General features: G+C 49.8%; 1 protein-coding gene across 3 annotated transcripts in view; it reads right to left on the bottom strand.

Moving 5' to 3' along the window:
- The window catches only part of CRTAC1 (cartilage acidic protein 1), a 37469-nt gene that overhangs the window by 1091 nt on the left and 12377 nt on the right, over positions 1–24001 (bottom strand). For 2 of the 3 annotated variants that reach the window (XM_028730577.2, XM_028730578.2), the window contains exons 3-14: positions 20428–20624; positions 17356–17486; positions 16554–16710; positions 15129–15263; positions 14364–14503; positions 13317–13453; positions 12553–12635; positions 10725–10825; positions 10427–10595; positions 9111–9259; positions 6524–6566; positions 6111–6254 (exon numbers count right to left, since the gene is read on the bottom strand). In XM_028730577.2, coding sequence (XP_028586410.2) covers positions 6111–6254; positions 6524–6566; positions 9111–9259; positions 10427–10595; positions 10725–10825; positions 12553–12635; positions 13317–13453; positions 14364–14503; positions 15129–15263; positions 16554–16710; positions 17356–17486; positions 20428–20624 — 1586 coding nt within the window. Of the gene's footprint in view, positions 1–3742; positions 5477–6110; positions 6255–6523; positions 6567–9110; positions 9260–10426; positions 10596–10724; positions 10826–12552; positions 12636–13316; positions 13454–14363; positions 14504–15128; positions 15264–16553; positions 16711–17355; positions 17487–20427; positions 20625–24001 lie in introns of those variants that run through there. The other variant, XM_028730579.2, reaches the window with a different exon arrangement.

The following is a 24001-nucleotide window of genomic DNA, read 5'->3' as shown; positions in this document are numbered from 1 at the left end:
TCCCATTCCTGATACCCTCAGGATCAGCCTTGTAAAAAGGTGCCCCAAATTCCCATGACCATCACCACCCCCAAATTGCTGGGGTGGGGTGGGGTGGTGGTGGTGAAAACCTGGCCATGGCAACTAATTACGCAGACGTCATTGGGGCAGCAAACCTTTGTGACAGATGGCTCGGGTGGCACCCTATATTTAGCCATTTAGCAGGTAAGTGAAGCCTCCAAAGAGATCCAGAGGAAAGCCATTTTGCACCCAGTGGACAGTGAAGCAGTTTTATCAAGAGCATGAACTGTGCTCTATTTCCAAGGAGATGATCTGAGACTATCCAGGCATCAGTGCTTAGCATGGGAAAGTAGTGTTTCCCCACGTCCACTACTGTACTCTGGTGTGGGGAAGCTTGCAATGATAGGCTGCTGGTTCTTTCTTTTTCCCCTCCAGAGGGCACCAGTGTCCTATCTGATTGTTGCCATCTGGATATGCAGCAAAGAAGCAAGAAAAGACTTGGTCACTCCTTCAGGTTGTGCTCTCGAACTTATCTGACCAAGTGACATGTCTACTTATTAATTGATCAGTGGAAGCTCTATGGAACCACAGCCCAGGTGCCCAGAGTATGTGACTTTCGTAAAAGAGCAAGGGGGTGATGCGGCAGATCAGGATTCCAGCCTCTACTCCAGCTGTAGGTATCTCAGTGCCCCTGCTGGGTCAGGTGCACGGAAAGCAACAGCCCCTCAAGAGTTCAGTTCCCTAGAACTAGGCAAGGCACACAATCCAGACACATAGCTCACGGAGGCACATAATACCCAAATATACATTTGAGCACATGGCAAAGAATGATACGGTGTGACGTGGCCAGCACTTATCAGCACCCTTGTGTGGCACACCAACCTTCACTCACATTTCTGGTTCATTCAGGCACACACTTGTGAACATGTGACTCACACGGCATATATGTGCAAATTGTATTGCCACTGTTTATCCTGAGTCTGCTTCCAATCAAACTATCATGGGATCTACAGTGGTACCTCGGGTTACAGACACTTCAAGTTACAGACGCTTCAGGTTACAGACTCCACTAACCCAGAAATAGCACCTCGGGTTAAGAACTTTGCTTCAGGATGAGAGCAGAAATTGTGTTTTGGCGGTGCAGCGGCAGCGGAAGGCCCCATTAGCTAAAGTAGTTCCTCAGGTTAAGAACAGTTTCAGGTTAAGAACAGACCTCCAAAACGAATTAAGTTCTTAACTCGAGGTACCACTGTACATGCATTTCTGCTTCTCCATCAGCAGCATAGTGGTATGTCAATTCTCTCTATCTATCTCTCAATTTTAGACATATCTGAGGACTTACCTTTCTAAGAAATATGGCCATATAAATCAGCAGCAAAGACCTCTGAGGGTTTAAAATGAGGCCAGAAGCACAGGATCATGGAACTGGAAGGCACCTAATGGGCTACCAAATGGCCGATCCAATCTCCAACCTGGACTGGAACCTGTGCTCTCCCCAGATGAGCTGTTCAGAATCTGGAGCCCCACATCAAACCAATGCCTTCAAGTTACAAGAAAGGAGAAAACTTTCTGACAGTCAGAGCTGTTCCACAGTGGAACAGTCTCCCTCGGGAGGTGGTGGACTCTCCTTCCTTGGAGGTTTTTAAAAGCAGAGGTTGGATGGTCACCTGTCATGGATGCTGTGGCTGAGATTCCTGCATTGCAGGGGGGTTGGACTAGATGACCCTTGGGTTCCTTCCAACTCTACCATTCTGTGATTCTTCCCACTCTCTACACACACTGTAAATAAAGATTTCCCAGATTCAAATTATCCCTGAACAATTGCGTCCAGCCTTTTTAGCTTCCTGCCCAAGGTGTATTTCAAATGTGATCTTTAGGGCAGGTAAGCCCATACCTAGTGCAGAAGACCAGGTGGGGGATTTTTTAATCAGCCATGATGTGGAGCTCTTGCTGCCCTGCCTCCTCTCTGCCTCTTATTTACTATGTTTCTTGTGTTAGTTTCACAGATAACAGTGATGGAGAAGGTCAGGGATAGGAAGAGGCTAGGGTGGGATAGAATCATTAGTTATGTACACACCTTCCTGCAAAATTGCCCTGTGGACTCACAACTGAATGAGTCCTCAGCAGAAATGCAACACGCAGCACATGGATAAAAGGGAAGCTGTTCTGACCCTCATGAAATGCAGCAAATAAATGATGTGCTGTAGCAATGGTGCTTTCTTGGCGACACCAGACTTTGAGGCTTGTTGTTCTGTGGCTTAGCCTGGCCAAATCGATCAGCTCCTTCTGTACAGGTGAAACGGTTGCAGAGAAAAAGCAGTTCTGCTTTTCAAGAGGACAAAGGCTTCACAGCAGTGCAAGGCCAACTGAATTTCCCATCAGGAAGATGTGGGTCCTGGCAACAATGCCAGAGATGTGACAGGCAAACAAATAAAGGCTTCAGGAAACAGAATCCTCTAGAGGAGAGCCCCAAGAGGTCATGATATCTTGGATTTGATTCTACATCATATTGGAGAGAGGATTGTTTAAGCTGAAGAACCACAAAAGCTCTGCATTCCAGAGGACAGAAGTAGACCTAATGGATGTAAATTACTGGGTGGTAGATTTTGGTTGAACATTAGGAGAATCTTCTCAGTGCTAAGAGAACTTTGGCAATGGAACTAATCATGTCCAGTGGGGATTGGGCCCTCCTTCCCTAGACATGTTCTAAGCAGAGGCTGAATGGCTGACTGTTGGAATTTTGGGTTTAATTTTGATGTAATTTTAGATTTCCTGCATCAAGTAAGGAGTGGGGATTCTGCTAAACTGCAGCTCCCATCAGTCCCGGAAACCATGGCCAATGGCTAGATATGATGGGAATTGTAGTTAAGCAGAGAGCAATCCACAGGCTCCCCACATTAGAAGACAGCCTACAAGACCCCTTCCAGTCCTAGGATTCTACGAGCAAAAATAGCAAAGGGATCTGTTCTCTCCGCAAGAAGCATATTTAGGCTGCAAATGAGACAAAGATATATGGAATGAAATTCTGAAACTGTATCTCTAGAAGCAGGAAGAGTAATGTCATTAGTCAAAAGAGAGCCAGATAAACTTATGAAGGGTGTTGAATGAGAAGCATCATCTTAGGTTTCAGGAACAGTCAAATGTGGTCAGGAAATAATTAACCCTCCCCAAAAGGTGTGAGTTTCTTTTCTCTCCTTAATAATAATAAAAAAATCACTCATTGGTAGTGATGAATGAACTTTGCAGTTGGGTTTGGAATTGAGCTGGGTAGGGAATGGGGAGCAGGAATGAACTATCCCACCCCTAATTCAGAAAATAGTTAAGAGGGATGTTGAACTCAGTTCCAAGCCTGTTTCAGACACGCTTGTGCCCCAAAATAACAAGATCCATAAATTTATCCAAACCCTCACAATGGCAACCCATACCCATTCACCTGTCTATGCCCTCTCAAGCCCCTTGTTCCTCTGCATGTGTCTTTGCTGCTCCTCCAACAGCAGGAAAACAGAGAGGGGTCTCTTTCTCCCCTTCCCTCTCTACTGTCTGCATGCTGCTATGGTTCTGTGTTAGACACAAGGTGTACTGGGAAATGTAGTTTCCCAGAACTATTGGTATAGATTACTGGAGAGTTACATTTTCCAGTGCTTCTTGCATCTGGCACACAGCATGCCAACTGTCCTCTCCCTTCGACTACTGAAGCACACACACACACAAACAAAAGCATGGAAATGAAGGGGCAGTGATGGATGGGAGGCAGGAACACGGGACATTTTTAGTCCTTCTCTGGCCTGGATTTTAATCTGAACCAATGAAGAACTTTGGGAGTTCTAGTTCTTGCAATATATTTTAACATAAGCTCATCCAGATTTGTAGTCCAAGGATAATGGTTTGATCCCTCACAAGGGTTTGTGAAGGTATCTTCTGCCAAGTCAGGTTGATTGGTACCTACATGGATTTCTGCCTTTCCCCTTTCCCCCTCCTGGTTTGTGGCACAAATCGCTTGCCTGAGCCTTCTAGGCTTCCTTTGCTGAATGCTTTTTGTAGCAACCATGTTTTTCAGTGTGTCTAAGGCAGGAGCACAATAACTTGAGAATGGGAAATGCACAGCCATCAACACAAAGGAGAAATCATGGCCAATCAAGACACCCTGGGTAATGCCCATTTTTATTCATTTTATTTACATATGCATTGCATATTTACAAACATGCATATCCCCTTCACAGTTATGGTGTTCATAGTATAATAGGCATTGGCCATGCTGGAAACCTGTTTTCCATGTGACGCCCTTACCTTTGCCTTGTAACAATCTTTGGTATGGAGCGCTTTGCTCACTTCTGTTGTGTGCATGTTATGCATTAGAATAATCTAACAAAAAACAGTTGTTGTTGGATTACAGCTCCCATCATCCCTGACTATTGGGCCAGTAGGACTCCAACAACATCTGGAGGACCACAGATTCTGCAATCGTGATAGAAATTGCAAGGGCTTAAAGATTTTGGTCGAGCTGTTTGCATAGGGAAGAAGTCACCACAGCTCAAACAACTGAGCTACTAAATAGTAGAATGGCATGGCCTTGGCTGGGAGGCAAATAGTCAACATGCAGTTGAAGCCTCTTCGTGTGTAGCCAAAGTCCCGTGCAAATGCCTGCAGTCATTTGCCCTGCGGCTGTTATGGCTACCCACCTCCCTGAAGGTTCACACATGTCTCTCACAAAAGGAAACTGGCACACAGCTTGGCACCACCTCATTCTTGGCCTACGCTGATCTTCTGAATATAAGTTGTGGCCCCGCATTCCCACCCAAAGCCCCAAGCATAGCTGCAAGCAGGTGCTTATAGACAGTGTAGAGTTTATTGGGTGGAGTGAGCTGAGAGACCGGGTGGGTTCAAACTTCAGACACACACTGGTAAGACAAGGTCAAGGTGAATCCCGGTCCAGTCGGGCTGGGGGAGCAGGAGGAGGAGGAGGAGGAGGGAAGGGAAGCAATCATGTCACAGGCCAAACCAGCAGGCACAGGGTAACTGTTATCAGTTTTAACCAAGCAAGCAACTACCAGCGGGAGCGGCCATCTTGGTTAAAGGCAAGCTCCTAGGAAGATGGCAGCCACTCTGAGGAGACAAAGCATTGGTGGGGCCTCTGCCCTGTCTTGTTTTCTCAGAAAACATGCAAGGGGTGTGACACTAGTGAGAGAGTGTCGTCCGCCGGGCTGCGTAGTGCCCTTTGCAAAGATGGCTGCCCCCACCTCAGTCCATGTTCCCAGGGACCACCATGAGAAGACTGGATGAGAGAGATTGGAGGGGAGGAGTACAGGGGAAGCCACTTCCATCTATAAAGGCTGCTTTTTGTCCTTTATTGGCAAGGCTTAAAGTGCATAGGAGTGAAAGCAGAGTCCGAGGCAAAGTGGAAGAAGAGGGGCAGAGGGCAAGATGGGGCCCAGCCAGCTCCCTGAGGAAGGGTATCCACCAAAAAAGGCCACTTGAGCTGCACAGAGAGGGAAACAGAAAGAGAGACAGAGAGAAGGAAAGAAAGACAAAGACAAAGACAAGGCAAGAGTTAGTGGCAGTTGGCAAAGAGGAAGGTCTTCAGGGGCTGAACCAAATGTTTGCTGCCTGACAAGGGCCTGGTAACCCTACCTACCATTGAACATACAGAGGAAAGCAACAGTTGTGTGTGGGGAGGACTAAGCACCCATTTCCACACATCCCTGCAAATTGCACTCTTTGCCCACTGCTTTGCAGCTGTTCGGCAACTATTACGCTTTTCCAGACCCATGCCTGATGCCAGATGTCATATTTGGCCCGAAGGTACACTTTACTGCTTCTCCTCCTTTGCTCAGGCATCCTAACACGGCATACAAAGCAGGCACTACAGTGTCCCCCACCCCACCCCATGCCATCTTCTCATTGGTCAACATACAGAGATCGTGATTCCAAGCTCAGGACCTCACTGGCTTCACTGCTTTCCCTTGCTCCTTCCCTTCTTGGGATTATGAAATAAAGAAAACCCAGCCTCAGGTAAACTTTTCACCGCTTGGGTGGCTTCAAGGGAGGGCTCAGCCCCTGTGGGGAGCGCCTCTCTCTCTCCCTCCCTCTGCTCTGCCAAAGCCATCACTCACCAACGCAAGCTGTGCCGTCCTCGTTGGGCTCAAAGCCGCGATTGCAGCGCTTGTTGCTGCGGCAACGGTACCCGCCATATGTGTTGATGCAGATGGGCCTGCCCCTGGGGCAGACAAAGGGGAATTCTGCACACTCATCCATATCTGAGAAAAGGGGGCAGAGGGCGGGTGGAGGGACGGAGGGGGGTAAAGAGAGAGAAAGAGAGTGTGACGGAGGCCCAGGACAGGACAGATTCTAACAACAGCCTCTTAACACCATGGTTGGGCTGTTCCTTTATCCCCAGAGACTACCGCTGTGCAGCTGTGGACGGCTGCCACAAAGAGCCCGCCTCGTGCCCCATTGAGCCCAGTTGTGGGTAGAGGAAATTGCACCCGAGCACCATTCACTGAGCTGGCCCTTGCAGGTGACTCACCAACACATCGCCCGTTCTCATGCTGAGAGAAGCCTTGGCCACACTGCGGGGGAAAGAGAGAAATGTGTTATCCGTGTGCTGCCTAATTGCCTCCCAGCCTCGGCTCCCTCTCTACCTTGCCTCCTCCAAGATGCTATTTCCAGGAAATCGGGGGGTTTGTGTGGCTGCCTCAGACCATATAGCAGCTAATGTGGTAGCTCTCAGCCCTTAAGTCTCTTTTTGTTATCATCTCAGTTCTCAAAGGTATACAGAAAGTTTCTGCTCAACACTTTAAAACAGCAGGGGAACCTAGGCTGGGCTTTCACAGCTGGCAGGAGATGAGATGAGTTCCCCAATCATTCCCCAAGGTCTCAATTGCCTTGTGCGCCTATTTCTTCACCTCCTAGTGTTTTGCAATGGGCAAATTCACTGTCCTGCAATCTGGGCAGCAAAGAAGGAAAGGGTCGGTTGCATGCTGTTCTAGACTTCTTAAGATCTGTGACGAAGGGGATGGCATATTTTGCTGCAACTCCACATCTCTCCAGTATTTATAACATTTCTGTGTAGCAGTGGGAGTAATGCTACAGCCAGACTACCCAAACCCAGACTCTGTGATTCACATATGGAACCCGTTGGACACGTGGCCTTTCCACTTCACTTCAATGGAAGGGGAAAATCCATATGTACAAATGGGTTCACATTCAGAGCCGCTTCCTCTAAAAACGAAAATGGGACATCCTTTGCAAGTGATTTCCTATAATGCACAGTAAAGGACCCACATCAGATTTCTGGATAGTGGGCTTCTTTGGGAGGATGGGCAGGAGCAAGTCTTGATCATTTCCATGGTGTAGATGCAGGTCCTCTTAACATCTAGTAAATTTGCCACTGAACACGGAGAATTCACAACTCAGCATCCACCAAACAGAGAGGTTATCTAACCTACATAGCTTGCCCTTGTCTGGCTGCCCATCCACCTGAACATGACTGGTCCAACTATCTGGTGATGGTGTACAAATTCATATCCAGACCTTTCTTCAAAGCAAGTGAAAATTCAGGTTCTCTCTGCAAACTTCAGCAGCCTTTATTGGTCAACTTGACAGATGGCAGCAGAGGAAGCAGAGCAGGGGAAGGACAAAGTCTGCTCTGGACCACTTCACTAGGAATAACTCCAGCAATTCCTGCTGCAGCCAGAGCTGAAGAAGTCGTGTTGCAGAACTTTTTGGCACGGACTGTCTAGCCATTCTGTGCCTCCTTCCGCTGCAACTCTAGTGTTGAAATTCACTGAGCTGACGGAAGCACATTTTGTAGAAACGTCATTTCAGTTATTATCTGTCTAGCACACCAAGGCCCCTTCGGCTGGTTTACAGCCTCCCTGATCACTTGAACTGTTGCTGCCACAAATCAGGGAGCTCCAAAACAGACCACTCAACGGGAACAGACTCAAATAACTGGTGTTATTAGTGGCATTTGTATGCCACCCCATAACAGAGGAGTAGGAAATTAGGCCAGCTGATCAGCCTCAAGGAGTCCTCTAATCGACGGTCTGGTTGGTCCAAGTCCAGTTTAAAAATAAGGCACTCTAAGAAGGGGAAGTGAGCAGGGGCCCTGAACCTGTAGCTAGCATCTAAACAGCAGCCAGAGCAGATACACAGGTTACCTGGCCAGAGTCTTCCCACCTGTATTTCTGTTTAAATGATAGTAATTGTTTTTCAGTTTGCATCTATATGTATAACTTGATTGTGTCCTCTTTTGGGGGGGTGTATGTGAAAGTGGACACCCTCCTGGGAAGGCTGTTGCCTAACTGGGCAAGGAAACACCAAGTTTGTCCATTAAAAGAAAATGACATTTGAAAGAGAGAGAAAACCTTGACCAATAGTAGCCTGTGAGCTTGTCCTTTTCTTTCAAACCCCAAATGTAACTTCTTCTGCAAATCTAGTGCCCCCTCCAACTACTTGGAAGTCTCTGTCTTAATTTTGGGTGGCCCCATTTTACTTGACAGGCACTCAACCACCACAGATCACTCTTAAGAAGGGAGAAGAGGCCCGTACAAAAAATATTGCAGTGCATCTTCTTTCCTCATGCTATAAGTCACAAACAGCTAAAGCAAGTCACTCTCTCCCATTTTCCATTTGGTTTTTTTATATGACACTCTGCGAACCGCAAATCTTAGGGACCAGTGAACACACTCAGCCTTCACTTTCTTTTAAGAGACAGGGAATTGCCCTCTTTTGATATTTTATGTTTAGATTTATTTATTTGCACTTCTGCGAAGCTCAGGATTCCCCTTTGCCTGCTGAGACACCCTCAGTGGCTCTTTTGATGTCCGTTTCTTTCAACAAGGGGGCACTGAATTTGTTATTGGAGGGAGTCCTTATTACAAGGATTCTTGACATGCCTTATGCAGGAAACACAGCTTAGGTTTGCAATTTGCCTTTCTAAGGGGACAAAAATAATACCTCTGTCAGCACAGAGCCTCCAACAGGATTTTGCATGGCCCTTTTTCTCAGTGAGATGAGAAAATGGAAAAATGTTTCAAAGAGGAAAGGGTGAAATTGAGGAGGGATCCATTCTAAGTAAGATGCGCATGGCTGGCAAAGGCAGGGCTCACCTCCAGAGGCAGAATGGTAAGGGGTGATCCCGGAGTGTCCCGGGGATAGGGGATCTCCAGCACAGAATTGATCTCGCTGCTTGCTATCGACCGGCTGATCACCCGGCCATCTGGCCAAGTCACCTCCAGGCTGCTAGGCTCATCCTGTCCTACAGGGAAGAAAAGCAAGGAAGGGTTGAGCCCAGGAGAGATAAACAAAAAAACCCTGCAGCCCACCCAGGGACCTGAATTGCTCCAGAGAACCATCTTCCTCTCATGCAGTGGTCTGTGCTTTCCTTTCCCTCTCCCCCCTTTCAAACATTTCTTCCTGCAGAGATGAAAGAACTTGGGATGTGATGAGGGTCATGTCCTTCCATCAAGCACTCTGAGCCAACACTAGCATGGCTCTTGGGCACAAGGCCAGCTGTGAGCAGGGATGTGGGGCATTGTGGGGCACGGGCCCCCTGACTTCCCGTGCCACTTGGCTTCTCAACTCACAGCGTGGTCTAACCCGGCCAGGCCCCACTAAGCTGGGCCACCTCGGGGCTGTGGAAGAGTAATGAGGTGTGGAGACATGCTGTCCCCTCTGCAGGAACAGCTGGAGGGGGCAGGCAGGGGCCTCGCTGCAACGCACGTCCGCTCTGCTTTTTAGGACGGCAAGCTCCTGCCACTGGCTTTTTAAATGAGGACAGGAAGCAGACTTTCCAAATGTTTTGAAAAAAGAGAAGAAGAAGAAGAAGAAGAAGAAGAAGAAGAAGAGGAGGAGGAGGAGGAGGAGTTTGGATTTGATTTCCCGCTTTATCACTACCTGAAGGAGTCTCAAAGCGGCTAACATTCTCCTTGCCCTTCCTCTCCCACAACAAACACTCTGTGAGGTGAGTGGGGCTGAGAGACTTCAAAGAAGTGTGACTAGCCCAGGGTCACCCAGCAGCTGCATGTGGAGGAGCGGAGACACGAACCCGGTTCACCAGATTACGAGTCTACTACTTTTAGCCACTACACCACACTGGCTGCACACTGGGGATAGGTAGGTTTCACCAAATCTACACTGTTTTTCAGCAACATTAGCAGACTCAAAGATGGGGTATTATGCCTAGAGGCAGAGGTTTCAAACTGAAGGGAGTGTTGGAGGAAGGACAGAAACAAATGCCTGCATAGCTTGCAATGTGTTCTGGTAGCGCAGGGCAGGTATTATCAGGGATGAGCGGCAGATGGGATACAGGAAGCTCAGAAGCATCATTGGGATGGCCGTGAAGATGGACAGGACGAGAAGAGACCTGGGAGGGCACACACCCCACTCAGGCTCCAAGCCCTGCTTCCAACTCCTCCACACTCACCCAAGCCGAAATGGGCAACGGGCTCCATCTCGCACAAGTACCCAGACCCTCCGTCAATGATACGCAGATGGGCACCACTCTGACGTGTGAAGAGAACCACCTTGGCACCACGAGCAAATGCCCCAAAGCGCGTACGTGGGATCACTCTCAGCCAGTTGTTGCCAGCACCCTGTGGAGATGGACAGACAGACTCAGCCAAGGAATGAGCAGGCACAAAAGGGAGGAAGGAGTGGACCATGCCTGCTCAGATGTGGGCTGGGATCTGAGCGCATTGTGAAGAGCACCTCTCAGCACCCACCTCGTTGACCTTGAAGACTGAAAGCGGCTGGGCCATGGACTCTCCATGTGACAGGATCAGGTCCAGCCTCCCATCGCCATCAAAATCCACCACTGCCCCCCCTGGAATGACACAACGTCCATAAGCAAAGGTCTTGTTTAGCACCCATAGGACCATATTCACCTTCCACAAGCATGGCTGGAATAAGATCCAGCAGGAGAGTCAAGGAATAGGACTTCTTACATCTCTGCCCCATGATTCCACCCAAATTGCCTCCACTGACACTGACCATCCGTGTGCCTGTTCACCCCAGAAACTGTTTCGGTTCCTGGTGCCAAATGCTTTGTAAATGGCGACATCATTTCTGCGAATGTTACTCAAGATTTCAGCGTCTTGGTGGTGGGTGGGAATTCCACACAGCCAACCCCTGGATCTTAATTTAATTGTCATGAAGTAAGATTCTGGCCTGGCTTGGTTTCACCTTTTAGTGGGGTAGGAGTCATCTTGCATCTTCTTGATGGAGGCACACTTTAATTATTTTTATGGGTTATGATATGGTATAAATTCTTACTGTTTGGTAAGTTGTTTTGTATTTTAATATTTTGAAGGTCACTTAGGGATGTTTTGCGAAAAGTGCTGAAATTAATAATAATAATAATAATAATAATAATACTTTGCTTTCATGCTTTGCTCTAAGAGTTGGCCAAGCATGTGTCAACTCTTGGAGTTGGGGCAAGAGGATATTTTGTCTCTCTCCCCTCCACCCACCAAATCATAAAGTTCTGATCTTTTCATGGGGCACCAAAGCCCCCAGCTCTGCCAATTCTCTCCTGTCTCTTTTGAGTGCCTGCTGTCTCTGCAGTGAGGAGATGCTCCCTGCATCCATCCCCCTGCTGATGATCCCTTCTTCAGATGTTGATGTAAGTTTTTTGGGACACAAGAAGTGTGTGACTTTTAAAGGAACTGCTAACGGTGAAGCCAAAAGCCGGCCAATCAGACCTCTGGATTCTTCCTGGCAGAAGAGGCAAGGAGGGTTCACCACTAGGGGAAATAGGTTGAGTGGCGGTGTGAGAGAGAATCTTCACTGTGGTGACACCGCAACTTTGGAACACCTTTTCTCAACAGTTGCACCTGGCACCAACTCTGCTGTCATTCCAGCACCAAGCTAAAGCCCACCTGTTTGTTTGCCTGCCAGTCACTTTGGTGATATGTATGTAATGGTTATGCTGGGCTTGAAGCAGATTATCTGTTCTTGCTGTTGCCTGCTATGCTGCTCTTAGATATTTATTCTGCTTTATTTTTGGTTGTTTAGATGTCGTTGTTTTGTGCCTGGGTATTTATATGCAGGGGACACGGGTGGCGCTGTGGGTTAAACCACAGAGCCTAGGGCTTGCAGATCAGAAGGTTGGTGGTTCGAATCCCCATGACAGGGTGAGCTCCCATTGCTCGGTCCCTGCTCCTGCCAACCTAGCAGTTCAAAAGCATGAAATGCAAGTAGATAAATAGGTACCGCTTTGGCAGGAAGGTAAACGGCGTTTCCGTGCGCTGCTCTGGTTTCGCCAGAAGCGGCTTAGTCATGCTGGCCACATGACCCGGAAGCTGTATGCCGGCTCTTTCGGCCAATAAAGCGAGATGAGCACCGCAACCCCAGAGTCGTCCGTGACTGGACCTAATGGTCAGGGGTCCCTTTACCTTATTTATATGCAGGGTGGAGTATAAATACAAATTTTGGAACAAGCCCCCACCCCAGGCCCTCTGGTGGTTAGAGTAACCCGTCTGTTCACTAAGCCCACTCCTGCTAAGCGAAGCCACCTGATCATGTTCCACAAGAGACACTGTGGAGACCCACCTGTGCCACGCCCCTCGGGTTCCACGGCATCACCAGGGTTCAGTTCCTCGATGGCCGGGTCAGCATGCTCTCGGCGGACCACCCTGTGGCAGAAGGGGAGTGTGCCAGTGCAGAGAAGATGCTCTTCCCTCCCACAAAAGGGCCCGTCATGGGAGTCAAGCCTACTACCACTACTCCTGAGTGGGCACCACCCTTTGCCCACACACTCTCTTGCCAAATCCTTATCTTCCCAGAAAGGGGCCCTGCCCACTCGCATAGCAACAGGTTTCCGCACGGACTGGCCAGATTTGCCACATGCTGCTGCTATCACTTTATTAGCCTGAGAAATGTAAGTGGCTCTGTTTAACGAGCCATTGATTGCCTACAATTAATGGGAACCGTGCATAAGTGCTAATTAGTGAAAGCCAGAACCTCCAGGGATGTGGTCTAGGCGGAACAGAACTGCTGTATTAGTAGCGGTGTAGGAAGGAGCTCAGTCACAGCTCTGTCAGCTGACCGGAGGGAGGGCAGAGCAGGATAGGACACGCCCTCCTGTGGGTCACAGCAGTGGGGGAACTAAAAGGCGCTAGATTCTGGATGCAGAATCCAGCCCTCCCCCCTCCCTCGCCCCATATTCTCAAGTTCTGCATGCAGGACTTCCTAAGGACGCAGCGGGTTGACCACAGACTCTGGTGCGGGGGTCACCCTCCCTGCAGTGCCCGGGAGCCTGGTAAGATGGGGAGCCCACTGCCCCAGCCTCTGGTGGCCACGTGGCTCTCACCCACCGGAAGAGGCGGTTGGCGGATGAGCCGCGATAGGCGATGTTGTTGAAGAAGACCTCCAACTCCTGGTCATTGTCAAAGTCAGCAGCGATGACGGTGCGGACAGGTGATGGCATGGACAGTTTGGGCGTGGCAATGTCCTGGGGGAAGGACGGGGGTTAGTGGGGCAGGGCTTGGGCTGGAGCAGGGCCAAGAGGAAGCTCGGGTCTAAGGAGAGGAGGGGTCAGGAGGCATTGTGGCTGGCAGGGCCAGAATACAGGGGAGCCGTGGAGTGAGGAGGGGAGGAGAGCTGGAGGAGCTGGGCACAGCGCAGAGACTGCAGTCTCCTGCAAGGCAGCAGCTGGGGAAGGAACCAAGGAGAGGAAAAGGCTGCCTGGTCGACATGGCAGGAATAAGCAATGGTGTGGAGCCGCGGGTCTAAAAGACGAGGCAACCCTTTAAAAACAAGGAACATCTGGCGGCCCAGCTGGGGGCAAAGGCAGCAGTCTCCTTGGTGATCTGCAGTTCTGCTCTGGCTTTCCAGAATGCGTGGGGGGGGGGGGGATAAAGCACAGAGGGAGCGCCGAGTGGCGGTGGCAGTGGGGATCCCTGCCTGCTCCAGCCCAGCCTTCGCACATTGAGCAGGAAGGTCTGAAGGGGAAGGGTTCGCATATTCAGCTGAGCACACTTGGAAGTGTGCCCGCAGCTGGGAACTCTCAATTGCACAACGTTCCTGATCCTAAGCGCATCCAGCTGAACACACAAAGAATCCTCCTCCAGAACTTCAGGAGTCAATGCACGAAAGCTGGCAAGTGTTTGTGGAGCTGGGGGGGGGGGGGAGCTAGGAGTGTGGCTGGCCCACATGGCCTTGCACAAAAACACCCCCCCACACACACACTGTATCTTTCCCCAACACCAAGCGTTCACTGAATGCCTGAGTAAGGCTTCTCTGTTCCACTCTTTCTTAGGCACTTCAAGGACTGGACTCTCCCTCCCTGATCCCACCACTTCCCTGCTCACAGCCCAGGCCTTTCACCATTTGGGGACCTCCCTCTTCCACGTGACACTTACTCGGAAGCGCCCACCTGCGCTCATCTGCAGGTAGAGCCGGTGAGGTCCATTCCAGTTACCGTAGATCAGGTCCACTTTGCCGTCGCGGTTGAAGTCGGCCAGCGCCACGCCGCGACCATGCTGGTAAGGGTCATCCAGGCCTGTGGAAGGCGGCAGAGGAAGTCAGCAGGGCTGAGAGTGCCCTGAAGGCAAAAGGACGCTGTGGACTCAACTGAGCCTTCCCTTCTGCTGATGCTGGGCTCAGAGGTTGAGCAGCTCAGAGGTTATCAGGCAGCTCTTGCCCCAAGTGGCTCAAATTCAGCCTGTCAAGGGACAGCAGAGGATGGGACAGTGGGGGGCAGGCTACAGGGGGGCAGAGGATGGCTGGTGGAGCAGGCAGTCCACAGGCAGGGCCAGAGGACCTCTGCAGATTCCCATGGACACCTAACCCATCCTTCCCGCCTCTCCCCGCAGGTCCCCCTACTCCTATTCTCTTGCTGACAAGGAAGGAGTGTTTCTAAAGGGACCACAGTGTTTCAGCAGCACCACAGTGATGGATGCCGCCCTGACACCTCGTTAAACTCCAGTGATCAGCCAGACGCTCAATTACTGGTGGTGGCTGAGCCCTCAGGCACTCATCATCACACACACACCAGCAGGCAAGGAGAGGGACAGGGAAATGGCAGGACACCACCAGGATGAAAGAGGGCCAAGCAGCTGCTCTGGTGAGTTCTGCCCCACAGCTAATGGCTTCCGATGACACCCTCACCCTTGCCACTCACTCACCAGCAGAGGGCGCTACGTCTATGAAGGTACCGTCACCCTGGTTCTTGAAGAGGAAGTTGGCTCCGTTCTCGTTGTCGCAAAATATGTCGGAGGCTGCTTCACTCAGGATGGGCCCCACAGCCAAGCCCCGACCCCCTGGGAAGAGGAACAGTGAAAACCAGAAGTTAGCGCAATATGGGCATTACAGGTGGGACAGGTTCCCGTCGAGATGTTTCAAAATCATCAAGCCATCCACTTCTTGGTTCGCTCTCCTGCTCCCTTACACCTCTTCTCACAATTATTGAACTTCACTTGAATGTTGGGGTTCAGTCTTCACCAGCGATGGTCACCACCACAATTATTACAAAAATAGTCAGTGGCAGTTCACTGCCATAGAGACTGAGAGCAAGACAAAAATGACATATAGCTCAGCAACACTTCCCAGTTGCCAGGATTGAAGGTGCCTGCCTTCCACCCCTCCTAAGGCTCCTCCTCTCCCGGACATTTCCTAGGCAGCCTCAAACTGTGTCTGTGCACCTCTGGTCTCTGTTCTGCCCTCCTTATTATCCTGCACATTCTTGGGGAGTAAGGGGGATGGGAGCTTGTTGCAGCTGGAGAGGGAAACACCCAGGATGCTTCAGTAGTCTCTTGACCACCCTCCTCTGCTTCAGCCTCAGAGTCTGAACTGCTGCCTGTCACAGGTTCCTCCTGCTCACTAAACCCTGTTGTCCCTTCAGTATCTAGCATCTCCTCCCAATTTCCCCCCTCTGATCTCACCTCAGTGTCCCACCCTGAGCTCTGGTCCTGGCTCTGATCCTTCCCTCTCTGGGATTTCCAATTGGGGGGGGGGGGAGAGGTTTCCCAGCTAGTGTCTTCCACCACTCTTCACCATCCAGCCAGGACCTGACACCTCCCTATACTGGAGGCTGGGGCTTAGTTGGCCAAACTTGGCTTTTGACTGCTATTTTAGTTTTCCTAATAGCCGGGATCTGTGTGTTTTTCCAACAATAGAGCATCTGAGGCATTATGGGAAAACAAAACGGTGGACGGATGTGGCAGTTGCTAGAGGAGCTGTGTCACTCTTCGTAATGCCCAGCCACGTATAGGAACATAGGAAGCTACCTTATAGTGGGCCAAACCACAGGCCTATCTAGCTCAGTATTTAGGGTCATAGAATCATAGAATGGTATAGTTGGAAGGGACCACAAGGGTCATCTAGTCAAACCCCCTGCAATGCCCAACACTGGGTTCAAACCTACAACTCTGAGATTAAGAGTCTCATGCTCTACCAATTGAGTTCAGACAGGAAACTCTTTCCCTTTCCTGAAGATGCTGGGGGCTGAATCTAGAACTTTCTGCATGCAAAGCAGAATTTCTACCATTGAGCTACAGCCTTTCCCCTTACGCTGGGCTAGCTCTTGGGAGAACAATCCTCTGCCCTCATACCTGTGAACTTGTTGACTCCGGCATCTGCCGCCACATCATTCAGTGCCACAATGCCATTCTCCAGGTCGCTGGCAGCTGTGTCCATCTCGATGAGGGCATGGGGCCCAACTCTCATACTGGCATAGTTAGCTATGTAGATGGAGTAGCGGCCAGAGCCCTGTAGGAAGGGACGTGGGGGCAGGTGAGAGGCCTGAGTCTTCACTGGACTGGACCCCTCTCTTCCCAGCACGAGGACAGATGCAGAGGGTGCCACACCCAGGGCCCTGACAGGGATGAGTCTATAAAGGTAAAGCCAGTCGCAGGCACCTGAGCAGAAGCGGCGTGGTCCAGCCATGGGCTCCCAAACAGGGGGGGTGCCATCCTTCACGCTCCCCTGTTTTGCCTCAGACATCTCTTCCAACCACTCCCTGTCCCCCCCCCCCATTGTTTCCCTCATGGCACCCTGACTTAGCAATAATCGTTTGAAAATAAGCCACGCAAGGCAGAGGGAGAAGAAAGCGCAGGTGACAGGGGCATAAATCACCTAGACAGGCTGTGTTTATCAGCAGCACGGCACCCGCCTGGCATGGCAGTCCCTGATGGGAGTCCTGACAGTTGTGAGGGAGGCGGAGGGGGAGGCAGAGCTCGGCCTTCAGAAGTTGGGTGGAGAGCAGGCCCCTCTAAGCCCATGTCCTCCCCTCCTCCATACAACTGCACTGGTGCATCTTCGGCTCCTAGCTGGCCCCACCCCCCATGGGCCTGACCCACAGCCCTGAAATCACAGCCTCAAGCCAAGCCACCCCAACCTGTTCCACACACTCACCGTCCTGTCCACGCAGGCCACGGAGCGCCCAGCAAACCAGCTTGCCACACCCCGGTTCACCTCATCACTCAAGATGTCCTCCCAGCGCCCGTTCCGAAACTTGAACAGTTTGTCTGTATAGGTAGCTACACCTGGGAAGGAGAGATAAGGTATCAAGACGTTTCAGGGTCTCCTGGCCAGGTGCTGAATCAGCTCTCCCTTTCTCTCCTTCTCTCCCAAGACAGGAAATCAGTCTGGGTTGTGCATGACTTTCTCTGGAGCCCTAACCGTGTAATTATGCTACAGGCCCTCCCTAATTGATGCTCCAGACGATCTGTTTGTTCAGCATTCATCCTGATTTGCTTGCACAAATCTTGCCTGGTTAGACTATGCATTCGTTCTGATTTGTTTATGGGGAGGTTATATGACAACGGGTCCCTTCAGACTGGTGCTTTTTGTGGGTATATTCTGCAAAATGTTGCTGATGCAATAATTGTGCATTAGTAGAGGGTTTACACCACCCTCAAATCTACTACTTTATGAGTTGTTCTGTGATGCCCATGGAGCACATCATCACCATCGGAAGGGGAACTTATGCTTAGTGCAACAAAAACTAGATAAACACCCACTGACCCCGAACTTCTGTGATATGAAAAGTTGCAGGACTTCAGTACTGAGCTACAGAACATGCACCTATTGCAAACAAAGCAGTATATTTGTCCTGAAACCTTTTCAGGAATGAACAGGCTTGAAAGTGGGATCCTATAAAACTGTCCTGACACCATCATGAGCACAAATAATGATGAATATTCAAGAGAAGAGACATCTGGAAGGACCCAATGAACATGCATCCTGATTTGCTTCTGGGGTGTTTACATGTCTTCCCATTAATCATTTCTTCATGCCACACTCTTTAGTGCATTTTGCTGTCACTTTCCAAACCATAAAAGTCCCCTGCAAGTGGGTTTGTTGAGCTAGGGCAGCAGAGTGCTTTAATCTATTTGAATTGCACAAATCTAAATTGAATTGCTCTTGAAAAATACTGACAGTCTAGAGGCACCCTAAGCCTCCAGCAACTGCAGGTTTGGAGTGCAGAGACTTGCTGCAAGCCTGGCTCTGAACTGCAGCATTGCACTCTGCAGGTGTGACACCCATAGATGCAGATCTTTGCAAGTGATGAATGCACCCCCGAATCATGACCTAGATTGAACCTTTGCGGCTGTCCCATTTGGATCGCATTCCCTCTGCCCATAGATGCCCGTTCCTGATCATCCGCCTTTTGGGGCTCCCCCTACTCTGCCGGCCTCGCCCAATGCCTAATTGTTCTCTGGTACTGCAGGGTTGTGATCAGGACCGTGCGACAATGAATGCAGCAACCCCAGCAAAGCTTAAGGGCTGGTAAGGGAGGCCCAAAAGAATAAACTCATTAAGGTAAAATGTGCCAGAGCAGCGCGGAGCCATGTTCATCATAAAGGGAAAGGGGAAAATCAATGGCAGGCACTGGCCGGGCCCTGATGCCAGGAGTAATGTGAATGGCTGATTTAGGGAGCCTTTGGCAGCTGCAAAGCAGTAATTAGGTGTGTCAGGAAGACTGATAAGTGGAGCCAAGAGCAGGTCGATGCTGCAGGTGAGGGGCCCAGCCCTACTCGGGAAGGATGCGATGGGGAAGTGGTCGCTTTTCTAGGCAGATTTCCGGAGACCCCAAACAGTGCTTTGGACCAAAGGAAAAGCGGTGGTGGTGGGCGGGCATTTATCTTTTCCAGATATATTCCGACTAGAAATGGCGTAGTTCCAGCATGGACCCAATAGAGCATTGGTGGCCAAACTTGGCTCTCCAGCTGTTTTGGGTCTACAACTCCCATCATCCCTGGCTAACAGGACCAGTGGTCAGGGATGATGGGCATTGTAGTCCCAAAACAGCTGGAGGGCCAAGTTTGGCCACCACTGCCATAGAGCAAGCCACAGGCTGCCAGATCTGATCAAGCAACATATTTCTAGGATTCGAACATGTGAAACCATCCAAGCAAAGCATCTGTTGACTTGGGTGCAATTCCTAAGTAGCCCCAAGGAAGGGGCTTGGCCTTGGGACAGAACCAACAGTGCGTATTTTGAGGCTGGTCACACCTAGGCATTGCAAAAGCATGCCGAACACCATCTCTGCTCCTAAAGCAGCAGAGGGTCTCTTAACAGCAGTCTAGGAATTAGGGAACCACCTTCCCAGAAAAGAAAATATTAGACCCTCTACCATTAGGTTGCAGCATTGCCAGTGGGGGTGGGAAAGAATATGCTTTGGGGTTTCACTACTTTCTCCCTTGCATAATCCCAATGCCGTCTCAAAGGATGTCTCCTTGCCCAGCGAGATACTTGCCTGTCCCTCAGAGATCCCAGGGCTCCTGGAGCTGCAGTCCCTGCTGGCAACTAGAGATGTGGCAAAGCCCTGAGTCAGCAGCCAAGTCTCTCCTCCCCCCCCACTCCCCCCCGCCGCCACCCGCTGCTGCCAGAGAATCGACAAAATCACTCAGCTGGGAAATTAACTCCAGCCTTGAAACATCCCACCCTGGTGGCCAGTGAAGGTCAGGGAACTGGAGTCAGTGGCTCGGGGCTGGCAGGTGAAGAGCCCCAAAGCCAACGGTGTGAAGGAAGGGAGCCTGCACTGCCAGGACATCAGCCAAGAAAGGAGAGTGACCACTGTCCATCACCACCACATGAGCCACATGCCCCTCTGTGGATCACTCCCATTCCCTTTTCAGTCTGCTGTTTGCAGGATAAATGCCAGGACCTGTTAATGATAGGACCATGTTTTCATCATCAGTGAGTGAATGTGGACTGATGGGTGGGTACCACGTGTTTAATGGGTGTTATGGGATGGGTGCATCACAGCAGAGATGAATGGAAATGGCTCATGGCAGACAATGGGTAGGTGCAAGAACTTAGTAAAAGATGTAAGACTGATCAAGGTGATTCTTTAGAGGCAGGTGGGTCTTGATGGATAGATATCAAGGACAAGAAAGTTCATAGGGCACAGGAGAAGCTGGATATGCTAATTGGGTTGCCAGCAGGCAAATGTCAGGAAGGAACAGCTTTCGCACTCACCAGAGAAGGCGTTATTGGTGTTGAGGAAGTAGATCTCCTCCCGCCCGTCCCCATCAATGTCACATGCTGTCACACCAATCGCATTGCCTTGGCGATCCCGCAGTGCATAATATGGGGAGCTACGTTCATCCACTGCAAGGTTCACCAGCCGGCCCCGTATCTTGTCATACTTCAGCACCAGGTTGGGACCATTGTACCTGAAGGAATGGAGAGCAGGAAATGTGATGTGGGAGATGCTTCAAGGTAGCAGTGACCCTTCCCACCAGATCTCTTCCAGAAAATCAAAGTCCACCGTTCTCATTTCGTGGGGTTACCGGGAGAGGCAGCAAAGGGCACATCCCATCACTGCTATTCCTGGGGGAAAGGGAGGGGTGTGTCACAAAGAGAGTGGAGCTTGAAGCCAAACATGGAGGAGACTTCAGAATGTCTATATTTATTCCACTTGTATTCTTCTCCTCCCTGCAGTTCAGGGCAGCAAACGAGGGGACTATCCCATTGAATCCCCACAACAAAAAGAACAGCAAGGCCAAGGTCATAACATGGGTTTCGTGGCTGGCTCCATTTCAGAGCACAGTATCTACTATTACTATAATCCTGCTGTAAAACCTGGCACTGTAGATGTTCCAAATCAGGTAGATAGCACTGCAAAAAGGTTTTTGAATTCTTACTTTTCTGTAAATAAAAGAAAAGGGGAAAACCATCTGCACCCATGAACAATCCACCAACCCAGCAAATATATATATATGTGAATGAGCTATCATACCTAATTTAAACATCTATTGCACATTCATATAATCCAGCCATATGCCCAAAAGGGTATCCAAGTGAGACAGATGATTGTTTGATACATGATGCTTTAGCTGACATTCCTGCACTGCAGGCAGTTGGACTGCATAACCCCTGGGATCCCCTCCAGCTGTACAATTCTACGGTTCTATGTGCAAATGTGCAAAGGCCAGTAAGATTTTCAGACCACCGTGCAGTAGATGGTGGGTGGTTATCCTTCTAACTGCAGGGTTAAATTATAAGGATTTGGAGGTGGGCTTCTGGCTGTGGGGCTCCCATCTCTATGGAAGAAGAGTTCCTTTTTCTAATTCATTTCAATCAAACTGAAGGACTCTGGGATCCAGAAAGACAGTACTGGGGCTCCCAGGAAATAAAAACCAGCTGGTAAAGCAAGCCAGGGAGGTGCTTATTCGAAAGCACTGAACATCTATCAGAGATCTGATGCCCAGAAGATTCAGGTTGAAATTCCCCTTGTCAGTTTGGGGATCAACACAACCCACTTGGAGCTTGAATGCCAAACCGGCTTATGACATTGGGTTAGTCTGGAAACCCCTGGCAGGCAACAGCTGGCACTTCTAGTACAGGGATGGCACCTGCCCATCTTCAGGACAGCTACGGCCCAGTGGCACCCTCCCACGCCAAACGTCCAGTTAATCAGCTTCTCAGAACCCTGATAGTCAGATCCAGCATGAGACCCGGATTCTTTTAGACATCCATCCATGCTAACATCACACAATGCGAAGTTGCAGAAACGCCTGAGCAGTTTCATCTGGCAGCTAATGATGTGTGACTCTAATGTGGTTAGCATGGAGTTTGCGAAGGCTGAAAATGCACAGTCTAGAGAGAGAAAATTAATACAGCAGAGGAGAAGGAGGTCAGGTAGGGAGGGAGAAACCTTGAGGCCAATGTTACAAAGCTCTGGAGAAAATAACGCTCGCCAGCACCCAAGGGGAATCAGGATTGGGGCCTGATAGTGAAGTGCAATCGATAAAAAGAGCCATAGCTGCATCGGAGGCTGAATCCTGAGCATCAGAGGTGCATCAGAGGTGAACATATCAATATATTGGCCAGATTCACCTGAAAGTGCTAGTGCCTGTGAGACTTGGGAGAAGAAAAAACTGGCTTTGGGAAATCTACCACACCACCATTGAAGCCAACTCAGAAGCAATGAGTTCCTATAAATGTACACACTTTCCATTTCTTCATTCTCAAACAGAACATGGATTCAGATGCTTCCCAATGATTTCAATAAGTACATGATAGCCAGATGATCTGAAGCTTTTCTCATATGACTGGCTACAATATTCCCCCTCCTCCCCATCTGTAATCATGAATAGGAAGGAGGCTTTCGTATGATGAATGCCGTGTAAAAGGGTTAACAGCTGCTCTGAGTTCTTCCAAAGTCTTATTTCTATGTGACGTTTTTGTGGTTGGCATAGCCTTTGCCCGATTGGACATGAACCCCACTGAAAAGCACAGTGCTGCCTAGGCTATGGTGAAGGTCTTTCCGGAACGGTGGCAGAGCGCTCTAGATCTGAGCAGCTAAGAAACTTTATTGGATAAGACAGTTCCTCCCCTCTCTCAGGAACCAGACACACATTGGGAACAAGTGCAAAAGCAAATTAGAAGTAGCTAGGCCTGAGAAAGGAACTCGGCCTGCAGATGGTTTTGCATAGTTCTAACTCTAGTCTCTCTTGTTAAGGCAGCACAACACCACTTCTCCTCCATAAAGGCTTTCCCAGGAGAGCTGAGAAAAGTATTTTGCCGCTTAACCAGGTGAACTTGCCAACTCCAGTGCTAAAGGCTTTAAGAGAACCAGGATGGTGAAGCAGAATAAATGCTTTCTCACCTTGTTCCCAAAGCCAGGCAAGTTGGAGCAGAGGGCTAGGCACTGTTGCTACATACCGTTTCATTGCTCTAGGGCCCATAAAACTCAGTTGGAATTAGCATTTGGACATCGGAAAATTAAAGAGAGTACGTGAAGCTTAAAATGTAGCTTTTTTATATGTATGAACATGCTCAAAGTCTCCCAGATCTTGTAATAGTCTCAGCTAAGTTACTTGTACCAGATAGGTGCCTGAATTTTGAGAGGATTTCCTTAGGACGCATGCAAGAGTTGCAAAGGCGTTCTGTTGCCTTTCCCCTTCCAATTTTTAAAAAGTTGTCTAGTGCCTCTTGCGCAGATGAGTGAGCACCAGTTCCCAGCTTAGGGCTTTCTGCCTGGGCTGACTCAGCAAGCGCTATACCCTGGCCTCGGATAAACAAGTTACACAAGCAGCAGTCATTGGGTTATGAAATGTCCCGTCTCTGTTTATGGTTATGGCCTGGCACGGGAGGGAAGCAGATAATTGCCTTTCCCCTCCCCCCTCCCCCTCCACATCTCCCTGGGATGGTTGCAGCCCAGCTCCCTGGGAGGGTTTTAATCCCCCCCCCCTTCCCATCTGGCCCAACCACTCCTCATTCTTAAGCCAGGAAAATATGGAGCACCGCCCTTGTCAAGACTACAGAACACAGATGGGATGGGTCATCCAAACAGACTCCTTAGCAATGGAGTAGAGGCACAATCCCATTTCAGACCACAGTGAGCACTTACTCTGGGACTGGCAGTAAACCCTTGAGCTAGCACGTGTCAGTGATTCAAAGAGAAGCCAACAGCAGCAACCCTGCTTGTGCCCAAACTTGTCTTCAGGTGATACATTCAGCTCCTTAGCACACCCCCTCCCACTGCTAACATTTCACATCCAGGCACAACAGCAGCATCTGTGCTATTAAGACTCCAAGTATCAAC

The sequence above is a fragment of the Podarcis muralis genome, chromosome 6 (assembly GCF_964188315.1).
Source record: "Podarcis muralis chromosome 6, rPodMur119.hap1.1, whole genome shotgun sequence".
Lineage (NCBI taxonomy): Eukaryota > Metazoa > Chordata > Lepidosauria > Squamata > Lacertidae > Podarcis > Podarcis muralis.
The sequence above is the reverse complement of the archived record's forward strand: the minus strand, read 5'-3'. Positions and strand labels throughout refer to the sequence as shown.